General features: G+C 31.8%; 1 protein-coding gene across 1 annotated transcript in view; it reads right to left on the bottom strand.

Moving 5' to 3' along the window:
- Positions 1–14,334, bottom strand: part of LOC129964002 (netrin receptor UNC5C-like) — a 353,390-nt gene that overhangs the window by 102,601 nt on the left and 236,455 nt on the right. The window contains exon 5 of the mRNA XM_056078651.1: positions 12,257–12,310. Coding sequence (XP_055934626.1) covers positions 12,257–12,310 — 54 coding nt within the window. The remainder of the gene's footprint in view (positions 1–12,256; positions 12,311–14,334) is intronic.

A 14,334-nucleotide genomic window follows, 5' to 3' on the forward strand; every position in this document is an offset into this window, starting at 1 on the left:
AACAGGAGGAGGAGGCTCGTAAAAAAAGTTCTCAGGGTACTTCGTTACAGTTATTTGTATTTTTTTGCCTCTTGCATTCATCGATCTAAAGTTACTCGGTAGTTTGGAAAGTAGCCTGGTTTTGTACATGAATTTTCCATTATGTATTATTTGAGAGGAGATAACAGGAAAGAAACTTTTTTTTTAGTTCCTGTAAAACGAAGTTACGATTCCGACTCCAAAATGAATTTGTGAATTTAAATCCAATAAAAACTGATTCCTTGTCCTTCTGTTAGATTTTTAATGCAATAGGGTATAATAGTGCAGGATACAAAATACGATACATATAATCAGCGATATATAGTCTCATAATAACATAAATATCCAATACATGAAAAAAAAATGTTTACAAAGTATTTTGAATATAATAAAATGCTCAATATAATTGAAACCAGATTTAAGCACAGTTTCGTTGAATATTTTTAAAAATAGAAATGACATAAAATCTCCTTTTTATGATTTAGCAATGCGAGAATAATAAAATGAATAAATAAAGGCTCCTTTTCTTTTTCGCAAAACGCTGATTCTAGCAGATATCGCAATAACTGAAACATTTTGCGTTATCAAAAATTTAAAAATATAGCCTCAAATGATACGCTATTTGCTGAAAAGCACGGATCAAATTAAAATATAACTTTAGGCAACGGGCAGAATAATGCGTCGGATCAAAATCCAGCTCTTGCTGGTTGACAATACATTAAGGAAGTTGGTAAAGTTATAATTAAATAATCTAAAAGAAGAAAAAAAAAGTCATTTCTGTCGAAAGATATATAAAATTTAGCAAATAACTACCAGAAATGACTTTTTTTCTTTGACGAAAATGGGCAGTCTATGGGAAAACATTCACGAAATTTTGCGCAAGAAAGATAATCTCTACTAGTAAAAAAGTGTATGATGACGCTCGGCAAATCAGATTGTTTGACGTGCACTTCTCAAATTTCGCACATTTATACTTTGGAGGGTGAAAATGTGCAGCTCTGAGACATTTTTAAAAAAAGTTTGTTTGAATTTAAATGAACCTGATTAAAAATTTAATGAGTCTCATTAAAAATTGCCCTGAATTTTGACATTTACTATCGCACAAAAAATGAATTTTATATCGTTTCACAATTTTAAAAACTGTTTTAATGATTTCAATTTAATCGTCGTGCGAAATGTTGCTGCATTTACAACAATAGCCTAACATCAATGCTTTGAAGTTCATACTGTTTTCATTGTTTCATCAACTATCTGATCGCGTGGATTTTCTTCTATTGTTGCAAATGTAAACAAGAGGGTTTCGCTTATTATATGGGTAATTTATAAGTTCAATAAAAATACCTTAAAATTCATAAGATAAAGGAACCGCTATGAACGTTTTGAATAGTGCCCTAATGTTATGGGATTGATCTCCATTAAAAAAGTTTCATATACACAATCAGCGGAGCACATGCAAGACAATGAAAGAAGCCCATCTTGAATGTCTGGGGATGTTAAGTTATCACGGATATGAAGTTAAATATAAATGATTGATTTGAAATGAAAGATAACACATATCCTCGACAAATCAGCTGGTCGCCAAAGGCGAATAATTTTATGTATAGAAAGTGCATATAAATTAAATCTCAGTTCACTACGTCGTTCAAAATGTTCTAACTGATTTCATAAAGGACAAATAAATACAGATTAAAGCTATTACTCAGTGCATTCTTAGAAGTAATTCCTCTACAATGGAACAACGCAATGGCTCCGTGCAAACGTAAGAAGCCTCGTTCTGCCATTTTCACCGCCTTCTTCGCTCCCTTCAGAAATTGGCAATCGCCGCCTCTTCAATAAACTTCTGTCCTTACAGCGTACATAAAATCCTCCAAATATTAAGCAAATTTTATTTTCAAAATGGAACTGTATTAGCATAAGTCACGACAACAAGTGCAGAGTACAATCACCAGACAAGAAGCAGATATTTTAGTTTTCATTAAACTAAAATATCTGCTTCTTGCAGAGTATATTGCTCACACCAAGTCGGTGTCAGTTCTTTTTATTTAAAAGCACTAATATAACAACCAATCACAATAGATCCGGAAATAACAGTACTTCCGATTACAAAATGATCTAACCAATGATGTTACTCCTCTGGGACAGGCCTATTTGATTTGAATATCCATAATCAAACGGGACGTTAATATAACTAAACTGAATATCCATAAAATTCCATTATCAGTTTTAATAGATCAATAAAGCTTTAAACTAAATTAATTGGAAATATTTTTAAATGCATCATGATCTTATTATTTATCTAATTATTATCTTTATAATTCGACCTCTCACCAATCCGATTTTTTCAGCCAAGTGGATGAGAAGTGAAAACAAATTATTATATATATCCATGAGATCGGAACTGCGTAAAAGAAAATAAGCTGCTGCTAAGACTTAGTAATGTTCATGTATTATAATTGTTTATATTTTGTGTCATCAACCCATGTTTGCTAATAAACTGCATTTTTCTACAATGAACCTCAATCATTCTGATGCCTTCGTGAATTCGACAGTTCTCTCATTGGGTGTCTTGCTGACAAACTGTCAACATAGTTTGTTACTGAATACAGAAGGAGAATAATAACCACCATTTGTAATTGAGAAAAAGCATTATTCAAAGAAAGTTATAATAAATATTGTTTTTGAATGCTAATACAAATGCAACACGCTAGTTGTGTTATTCTTACACGCTGCGTTAGTTTTAGTAATCCATAGCTAACTAATGAACCGTAATACAACATTCGAAATGAGTTCCTACGAAAATTAACTTTGTCACGCAAGCTAACCTAAAACAAAGGGTTTCGTACATTGTAAATATTAAAATCTTCTATTCCCATCGTAGATCGAATTGTAAAAGCCGAAAATTGCCATAATAACAAAAGGAAACATTCTTATTTGCTCTTAATGAATTGAATTGAAACACTGCAGGAATTTAATACAGAGAATAGATTTGGTTCGCGAATGAAACTGCCATCATTTAAAATATCCTATTTGCTAAGTGATTCAAGAGAGTGTTACACGCGTAATAGAATAATATTTCACAAAAGTTTCGAATGATTATCATTTTGTGATGGCATATTTCCATATTTTCTGCAATACTTATTTACACGTTAAAGCTTTGAAAACATATCTGCACTGGCTAAATCAGACAGAGTTAATTAAATATATTTATTATGCGACTGAAAACGCACATTTTATTGCATATTAAATTATGTTCTTTGTTGATCTGATTCAGTTTGAGAACAAAATGAAATGTCACTTTGTCTGCACTTATCCATTCATTAACTTTTATTTTTAACGAAGAAATATTTACAGCGAAGATATTTTTTAAAAGAAAATATGGATCAATTATATCCAAGTGAATGTTCTTAAAATTTTACTGAAATGAAACAAAGGGTGCATATAATTTCTTTTATAAAATCTTTTGAGATGTAGAATTCATTTGTAAATAATAATAGTAATGAATTGTAATCTTCTAAGAGCACAAGTTATCAGCATTAAAGAAGGGAATAACAAGATTAAATGAAAATTAAAATGCTGTTTACATTTGTTAAAAATTTGCAAGTCATTTTACAAACTTAAGCTATAAAACAATTATAAATATGTATAATTTCACAACTGAGAGCATTGAAAATTTCAGAGCTAAAACATGAGGCAAATTTTGGTAAAACAGTGAAAGACATTGTAACAATTCTTTAAGACAATATCTAAAAGTAAATGATCGCACATGCATATAAAAAGGAGTTTATTCTTGTAATAAAAGTAAAGAAAACTTCCGAAGACAGTGTGATTTACAGATGCAATTAAATAGTGAAAGTATTTAATATTTAGACAAAAAAAAAAAGCAACTGTTACAAGTTGCGCTCATACTTACAAAAAATGATTAAAAATCAGGGAATAATTCTGCGAAAATAGAACCGGTGAGATATTTTTTTAAATTTTAAATTGTTGCAAAAATAATTTTTGTGTAAAGATATGTTATGTATGTTATTTAATATAAGTGTTTATATTGTGATAGAAACCACGGCGTGGAAACCTTACGATGTTTTGTACTGTTTAGGGAATTCACCTAATACTTTTATTAGAGTAGTTAATACTTTTAGGGGCTAAAAAATATGTGTATCAAATTTCATTCGAATCTCTTAAGATGCTTGGGTTTTTATAAGGTTCAATGAAACAAACCCAACATTCAGTTTTATACATATAGATCAAATGATCACAATAGCAGGTGCAGAAAGTGTCTTCTGCCTCTGTAATTTGTAAAATATTTAAAAATATAACATTCATGATGGAAATTATAACGGTTGTTCAATATTGCATTGATCGATTAGAAATTATATATTTATTCACTTTATATCGCACAAATAAATATAATAAATTACTAGTTACAGACACTTCTAAAGTAGAATATAATTGCGAGTCATATGAATTGCTCTGCTAAAAATACCTATCCTTTTAGAAATTAGGAAATTTCTTATAATTCGCATCCCATCTTGCTGTGAAATATAAGTTACCTTTGCTGAAAAACGTAGAGAGAGAGAGAAGAATCTAATATTTGTAATCGTTAAAATTGCGTACTCTATTTTCACTCCTTAAGAGTAAGAAAAAATTATTTATTAAAAAAATTCAATAATATATATTATTGAAATGGTGATTTTTTTTTTTAAAAATATGATGATAGAACAATTTTTATTTAATTATATTTGAACCACTCATCAAACTTTCTTCGTCTTCATCATCCATTTTTAACGAACGAATAACCATTCGGCTTCTGTTATCCAGCGAATAGTGAAAGTATTTAATATTTAGACAAAAAAAAAAAAAAAAGCAACTGTTACAAGTTGCGCTCATACTTACAAAAAATGATTAAAAATCAGGGAATAATTCTGCGAAAATAGAACCGGTGAGATATTTTTTTAAATTTTAAATTGTTGCAAAAATAATTTTTGTGTAAAGATATGTTATGTATGTTATTTAATATAAGTGTTTATATTGTGATAGAAACCACGGCGTGGAAACCTTACGATGTTTTGTACTGTTTAGGGAATTCACCTAATACTTTTATTAGAGTAGTTAATACTTTTAGGGGCTAAAAAATATGTGTATCAAATTTCATTCGAATCTCTTAAGATGCTTGGGTTTTTATAAGGTTCAATGAAACAAACGATACATTCAGTTTTATACATATAGATCAAATGATCACAATAGCAGGTGCAGAAAGTGTCTTCTGCCTCTGTAATTTGTAAAATATTTAAAAATATAACATTCATGATGGAAATTATAACGGTTGTTCAATATTGCATTGATCGATTAGAAATTATATATTTATTCACTTTATATCGCACAAATAAATATAATAAATTACTAGTTACAGACACTTCTAAAGTAGAATATAATTGCGAGTCATATGAATTGCTCTGCTAAAAATACCTATCCTTTTAGAAATTAGGAAATTTCTTATAATTCGCATCCCATCTTGCTGTGAAATATAAGTTACCTTTGCTGAAAAACGTAGAGAGAGAGAGAAGAATCTAATATTTGTAATCGTTAAAATTGCGTACTCTATTTTCACTCCTTAAGAGTAAGAAAAAATTATTTATTAAAAAAATTCAATAATATATATTATTGAAATGGTGATTTTTTTTTAAAAAAATATGATGATAGAACAATTTTTATTTAATTATATTTGAACCACTCATCAAACTTTCTTCGTCTTCATCATCCATTTTTAACGAACGAATAACCATTTGGCTTCTGTTATCCAGCGAATAGTGAAAGTATTTAATATTTAGACAAAAAAAAAAAAAGCAACTGTTACAAGTTGCGCTCATACTTACAAAAAATGATTAAAAATCAGGGAATAATTCTGCGAAAATAGAACCGGTGAGATATTTTTTTAAATTTTAAATTGTTGCAAAAATAATTTTTGTGTAAAGATATGTTATGTATGTTATTTAATATAAGTGTTTATATTGTGATAGAAACCACGGCGTGGAAACCTTACGATGTTTTGTACTGTTTAGGGAATTCACCTAATACTTTTATTAGAGTAGTTAATACTTTTAGGGGCTAAAAAATATGTGTATCAAATTTCATTCGAATCTCTTAAGATGCTTGGGTTTTTATAAGGTTCAATGAAACAAACGATACATTCAGTTTTATACATATAGATCAAATGATCACAATAGCAGGTGCAGAAAGTGTCTTCTGCCTCTGTAATTTGTAAAATATTTAAAAATATAACATTCATGATGGAAATTATAACGGTTGTTCAATATTGCATTGATCGATTAGAAATTATATATTTATTCACTTTATATCGCACAAATAAATATAATAAATTACTAGTTACAGACACTTCTAAAGTAGAATATAATTGCGAGTCATATGAATAGCTCTGCTAAAAATACCTATCCTTTTAGAAATTAGGAAATTTCTTATAATTCGCATCCCATCTTGCTGTGAAATATAAGTTACCTTTGCTGAAAAACGTAGAGAGAGAGAGAAGAATCTAATATTTGTAATCGTTAAAATTGCGTACTCTATTTTCACTCCTTAAGAGTAAGAAAAAATTATTTATTAAAAAAATTCAATAATATATATTATTGAAATGGTGATTTTTTTTTTTAAAAATATGATGATAGAACAATTTTTATTTAATTATATTTACAGAAGTTATCATTAAGACAAGCAGAATTAATTTTAACTCATTAAAACTCATTCAAGTTTCAAAAAATTGCTTTGAGGTGCAAATTACCTCCATAGAAAATATATTTGTGTCAAATCTGATAAAATGAAGCTAAATAGTTTGACCTGTAATACGTTAATAGACAAACAGACCACAGATAAATATATCTCCACTTTTAATATTAGTAAAGATTACTGCATATTTATATTGATGACGGACGGCTTTTTCATCTAAAAGACATTGCAATGAGAAATAACTAAATGTTTCTTTAAAAAAATTTAAATATTTTCAAACGTTATTAATGATATTTTCTTAAACTTTCAGGGAAAATGTTAGATGTATTCATTCCTTAAACCACATTAAATGGACTTGAATGAATAATTCGAATAATTATATGAATTAAATGTTGAACTGTGAAGATAGTGTTTAAGCCCCTCCCCCCCCACCCAATAGAATCACATATAATGTACATTTCTGTTTATCAGCCATTATGTCTTAACACTTAATTACATGTTTTTGTTGATAATAGCCATTATAATTTCTACATTATTATAAATAATTGAATCAATCCGTTGAATAATTAAAATGTACTGATCGGTTGCTAGGCCATATTATTCAAAATTGTTTTATAAAGAATTATTTACGTTCAATTATGTCTTTGTGAGAGGTAATGAAAAGGTGAATACGAGGACTGCATTTTTAAAAAAGATGGAGGAGCTGTTATTTACACTGGGCGCTATTTATGAATGCATTCATTGCATTATGCGGATGCCAATACAAGGGGAGAATAAAAGAGCTTTATCCAATAATTTCAGATAAATGGTCCCAGGTATTTAAGTACAAATCTTACTCCTAAGGAGATGGGACAGCTCAAACATGACGAAGAAAAGTTCTCAGGTAAGTAAGATGACTCTCGCTTTCTTAGAAGGTACATCAACCATATTGTAATTGTGCTAATCACATCTCTGATTATGGGTCATGTGGAGGGTGAGACGGTGATGGTTGCTTTAACTGATCACAATACCTGTGTTCATACCGCCTCTATCAGGAAACGTAAGCCTAGCTTGGTTGATGTTTTCTTTATTGTTTGAGGGTAAAAAAAAAAAAAAAAAAAAAAACCCTCGGGCAAAGTTATTGCATCATAGAATAGAAATAAAAATAATTTCTTTCTAATTTGTGTTCATTTCTTTTTGTCTATCACTTCAACTATGCAATATCTTATGATATATCTCTTAGTTTACATGTCGTTTTTTGGCTTTATTACAATGTCAAGCAAAAGATCCGCTGTTTCAGAGTTGTTTAAAGGAAGGAAAATGACAGTGCGAAATCGTTCGCTTGCTGAATGTGCCTCGCGAAACATTGTCGTTTCAAAGAGTTGGCAATGATGGTCGACGTCGAGGATTGGATTGGATTGGATTGTGTAGTTTAGTGGCGCAAAAGCCAAACTTGGCCATACTGCGCCAGACATACGGTTAATATATAAAGACCGGGTTTTTATGTAAAATTATATAAAAGTAGAAACTGATGGATAAAATTACATGGCAAGGTCTTAACATAACGTCGAGGAAGTGAACTAAAACGTGAACACTTTCAATAATCGTAAGCCATCAAAAACTGACTTTAACGAAATCCGAAGATTTCCATGAGAAATATCGCTCATGGAATGAGAATAAGAGACTGATCAGTGCGGCGGCTGGTCAAAGCGGAGCTTGGACTAAAGCCTTACAAGTTCCAAAAAGTATAGCTTCTCATCGAAGAAAACAAACTCTTGCGGGTCCAAAGATGCCGGCAACTTTTGAGACGGGCCGTAAGTCAGTGCTGGGAGAGTTTCCTTTTCACTAATGAGAAGGTATTTACCGTCCAACAAGCTCATAACTCCTAGAACTACAGGATTTAGTCTGTAGATGCTCCAAATATCTCGGTAATTGTTGAACATCACCAAACATCCAAAGTCGGCCATTGTCTGAGGCGGAATTTGAGCAAACGGAAAAACACCTCTGTTTTTTTTTTTTTTTTTTTTTTTTTTTTTGGGAATAAGGACATTGAAATAAATTGAAAAGAATAACAGCGGGACATTCTAGAAGCTGTTGCACTTCTATGGTCCCAAAAGACTTTGGCAATGTAAACTGGGCGTTTCAATAAGACTCCGCACCAGCTTACAAGGCCAAAAAGACACAAGAATGGTGCAAGGTGCATTTTCAAAACGCGATATCATCTGGAGAGAGGGCACAATACTTATCGAATCTCAATCCCGTGGCTTACAGTGTATGGTCCATTTTAGAGTTAAGGGCTTGAACTAAACCACACAGAAGTTTAGACTCCTTAAAGCAATCGCTTCGGCGGGAATGGAATAGATTAAAGGTAGAAGACTTGCGATCCATTGCAGAAAATTTCAATAAGCGTTTGCGCCTTTGCATCGGTGCCAAAGGTGGTCACTTTGAAACCAATTAAATTTATTTATTAATAAAAATCTAATCATATAATTATTTGTTATATTTTATTAATTTATTTTTAATAAATTTATATTAAAAATTATTTGTCCGGGTTTTTCTACCGCAACCAGTATTATTTATACATCTAAGAGACAGAGTTTGCAGCTTTTCCACAATTTTTCAGGGTTCTCGTAATGTTGGAGATGTATAAAATTAAACTTCATTCCTCGGCACACAAATGGAATGCTAGCACTCAAAATGAAACATCAGCGAGAAAACTTGTGAAGTGGAAGGCTGGATATTCATTTCTTCCAAATATTCATAATTTCCGTCTTGAAATTTTGATTATCAGTAAGGCAAAGCGAGTGTGTGTATGTGTGTGGGGGGGGAGGGGGTTCGCTTACTCATTTATCGATGTATTTTGGGTAATACCCAATGATTAGCCTAAAAGGAGGGCGAAAAATTGAAATGCCATTTACTGCAACTGCTATGGCATAGAGTTAAGCCATCATGAATGCCTAGTTTAGTAACGGAAAAATACAGTCTGTATTTTCATAAAACTAATGAAATTTCCGTCGCGAATATTAGAAAAGTATCATTACAAATGGAGACAGTTCGTGTTGCATTGAATTGGATCGACTGGGAAACACTCACAAATGCATAAAAGAAACTGTCTTATTGATGAAATATTTACAAGGTGACGAAGAGTGGCATTGAACTGTTTTGAAAATTAAACTTTGTGTACTTCTGATTTTATAATACTGTGTGCTCTCCCTTGTATGAGGTTACTGCTAGACAATATAAAACTTCGTCTTGCCCAACTGATTCATTTTCACTTTGGGGAAAATTTAATACTAAGGATTAATTATTGAACGATTCATTATTCAGTAGAAGGAGATCTTAAATCATCAGTGTGAAAACTGCTTGAAAATCATATTCACTCACTTTATGTATTTCTATGCAGAGGAATTCTTAATTCAATAAAACTCAAGACTTTAAAGTTGGCATGATAGATGCAATACAAATAGCTAAATCATGTTTAAACGCAGACTAACCTATACTTCTCGTATTAACTTCCGCATATTTTTTATCCCCACTATTTAATTGCCATAAGCCCAAGGATCAGCAGAATTGCCATTAGCAAGTTACTTCGATTTGTATACAATCCCGGAATCAGGCAAAAGCCATGAAGGTGCTTTCGCCAGGACAAGAGCATAATTTACATTTTACAAGAGTTCCACTTCCCTCGCGTTTGGACGAACCCGGAGTGGGTGGTTCCAAAAAGAGTACAGAAATCCGGAGAAGGACTAATTAGTTTGGGGTTTTGTGAAAGGTATGCTTGCCGTATCCGAGGCTCTGACAAAATGAGGTACCTGTCTTTGGGAGAGAGAATTCGCGAAACCAGGGCCGAGGTCTTTCTTCGAGCGCTGACAGCTTTAATTGAAAGCGACTCCGGACGCCTTCCGACGTCAATAATGACGCTGAATATTGATGTTCTCAAACGTCGTTCGCATTAAGTTGGGAAGCTTTCTCAGCACCGACGACATGCTTAACGCGGGTCGTTAACTATTGTTTCTTTCTGGGATGGCTGCTGGAATCGATACGGAGCATTGGCGAATGGAATGAGCTGAAATAATCGTATCGAAAAATCAACTCCGAAAGAGTCATTTGAATATGGTCTTAAATACTAAATGTATAAAGAATAGGAAGAATGAGCGAAAAAGAGATGATGGATAGAAAGCTAACGGAACTTAAATCGGATTTTCGATTTTTTCGTTTATTTATTTTTCGTTTTAATTAAGTTCTTATTTGTAATACTTTGATTTAAAATTCTTCTTCGTTTTTGTTTTCTTTTAATGGATTAAAAAAATCATCATTAAATCACAGCCATTGAAATGGGGACGCGCTATTGTACTGATCACTCCACAAACACAAGACGAGATTACAAAATAATTTGTGCATCGAATAATAACGAATAACAAGATTAAAAATACGATAATGTGACTCATGTATGATATACTTTACGCCAACCCATATCAGTGATACTCATAACTGGAGGGTTTTTCCATTAGATAAATATGGTTTCGAATAAACCTTTTTTTTTTTTTTTTTTTTTTTTGAGTTCAGGAGAGATTTTTTCGGATGCAGCAAAGGTCACTAATCAAAGCGAAATTCCAAACCTTTGACGTTGAAGTACAAGCAACGAAATCGGGCATTCAAAGAATATTTTGGCAAGAAGAAATTTAGAAGATATTTAGAGTTCCTATATCGCCAAATAACTAGGAAAAATTTTATTTTGATAAAAAGATATCCATGAATTTTCTCATATTTCACAATTATAATTTAACTCGTGAAATACAGATTTATTTAAACTCTTTATTAGACGATAAATTCTAGTTGAGAAATTTATTGTTATTTCAATACTTATCAGCTATGCCATTGCTTAGTTACTCTCAAGTTATTTTTTTGCTTCAAATTAATTTCTAAATTGATAATTCTAGAATACAATGCAAGAGTCAGACTTGTCATTGGACGCGAAAGGATTAACTACTATCGGAATACTTCTTATGCTTCATTTTAAGAAAACTTCTTTGCTTCGTTGAAAAAGTAAATAATTCATTTATAAAGTAACAATTTCAATTGAAATAAATTATATTTATATTTACAAATGGAGTATTTAGATTCTTTTGAAAAAACTTAGCGACACTCTTTTATTTCCATCATTGCTATTATGGCACTCAAGGAGAATAAATATGTAGAACATTGTTTTCAAGGAAATACTATTTATAAAATTAATGTAAAGTATTAAGTTGAATTGAATAATAGGAAACATGTGAGAGGAGAGAGCATTCAGAAAGTAAAAAAATTCCAAACTTTTCTTATTTTTGTACTATCAACAGAAAGGAGAACACATTTGGGACAGCCTTTTTTTATAAGGTTCCCAAATTTCAGGTAAAGGACATTCAGGATTACTTTTAGGGTACACAGAAAATGTTTTTTTAACGATTTCTTGATAAAATCCTGGATGTTTCAGATGAAATTTATAGATTTAAAAAAATATGTTCAGAAAAAAATATGTTACCTTCCTCATCGGCTTCCGTTCCATAAGACAGCGCAGGTTCTTTCTCTCTGCCCACTGAAAAGAATTCAACACAGCATTACTCACAATATTCGATCAAAATTATTTTATTAGATAAAGTAATTCATAAAAATTGTTTTAGTACGCTTTGGGCGTAAGTGTTCATTGATAGATGTTCTCAGTAACTTTTAAGTTTTCCAACTTTTGTGCTAATATGTGACAATCAAGGATTTTAGAGAATATGCCCTTTGGTTTTTATATTGGTTGTTATATAATGTAAATATTTCTGATCATTTTAAAACCAACATGTTAGCGCAAAATTTTTCATTAAATAAAATATCTCTGAACCGTGAAATTGAAACTTGACATTGCACGATATTCATCTCCCGATTGACTTAAAAATAGGACCCATTATGATTGCCAATTCTATTGTACTTTTACTTTAAAAAAAAAGAGAAATTTTTTTCACCCCATTTAAAAAATACTTAGACATAGAAAAAAGAAAGCAATTATTGAATGTGGAAACAAAGTGATTTGAAGTTACTGCAGGAGGATAATGACTCAAATTTGAAATTTCCACGAACACTTACTCAAACATTTCTTTCAAAAAGTTGCGCTTATAACTAATATTATAATACCTAATTAACAGGAAAATTCTATTTTCTCCGATATTATGTTAATTCGGATACTACTGATCAATTTCATATCCAAAAGAAATCCTATAATGAGAAGCATGTCATAAGAAGGTTATGTTTTGTTGCTGCATATGGCACTTGGCATAGACAAGCCCGCTGACTAAGTCAGCGACTTTAAGCCGAGTTTTAGCGTCTCTTGTTTCAGTAGCACCATCTAGGCCCAAGAGTACGTCTTAGCTATTCGTGCGCCACAGCCCTTTTCACGGGCGGACTTCATTCACGCATCCACAGATCGCAATTTAGAACTGAATCAGAGAACGAACACCTCTGCTCCGGCACCCTCCAGTGGCATTGTTCAAACTTGGAGGAATTTGTGGCTACGACAGATTTATACGTGCACCAGCCATCATGTACACGGAGAGTCTTCGGCCGGCGGGGTTCGAAATTATAACCCAAGGGATGTGAATCTAACACCCTGCCAACCACGCAATCAAGGCCTAGGTTATGTTTTACTTTATACAAATAATCATGTAATTTTTTTGTATATATTTAGAAGCAATAACATATCAAACAAAAGCAAAGAACTTCTCTATCTTGGAACGTTCACAGTTTAACCAAAGACCCAATGAATATATTTTCCAGACTATGATTACAAATTATGAGTGAGGTTACCACTCACAGTTAAGAACTTTTGAATCTATGATGGCAAATCTATGGCTACAGCAAGATTGCGAAAAAGCTAATTCTAAACTATCGAAATTAAATGGGTTAAATACGTGGGGTAATCGGAAAGTAGGTATTATTTCATTGTACCGCCGCTGTAATGCTGCGGTATTCATTCCGCGCATGTGCACTAGTCTTCCTTGTTTATTGGCTCACAAATGACGCAATTTTAGTCGCTCTACGTTGTGTTTTTAGTTAGCTGTACACATTTAAAATGATTAAAACAATTACCGATTACTGCTGTAATTCGATTTTTGAGCACAAGAAATGTGAAACCAACTGAAATCTATCGATATTAAATCAATATAAGTTATCTTTATAAGTTAAAGATATTTATGGTGAAGACACGATGAGTGATGGAATGGTGAGGAAGTGGTGTAGAATGTTTAATGAAGGCCGAACAAATGTCCACGATGAAACCCGCTGTGGCCGGCCTTCTGTTGTCCACGATGATCTGGTAAGGAATGTTGATGAAAGAATCCGTGTGAATAGATGTTTCACAATAACGACGCTTTCCGATGAATTTCCCCAAATTTCACGTATTGTTTTGTACGAAATTGTTACAGACCGCTTAGATTATCACTAGGTGTGTGGGGGTGCGAAGTTTTTTGAAGAAGGTATAGGAAAGCTGGCAACCCGCTACGACAAGCGTCTAAACATTGGCGGAAACTATGTAGTAAAATAGCTTAAGGTATGCTCTTTCAAGTAAAAATTAAATTGGCT

Source organism: Argiope bruennichi, chromosome 3, assembly GCF_947563725.1.
Source record: "Argiope bruennichi chromosome 3, qqArgBrue1.1, whole genome shotgun sequence".
NCBI classification, from domain to species: Eukaryota; Metazoa; Arthropoda; class Arachnida; order Araneae; family Araneidae; genus Argiope; species Argiope bruennichi.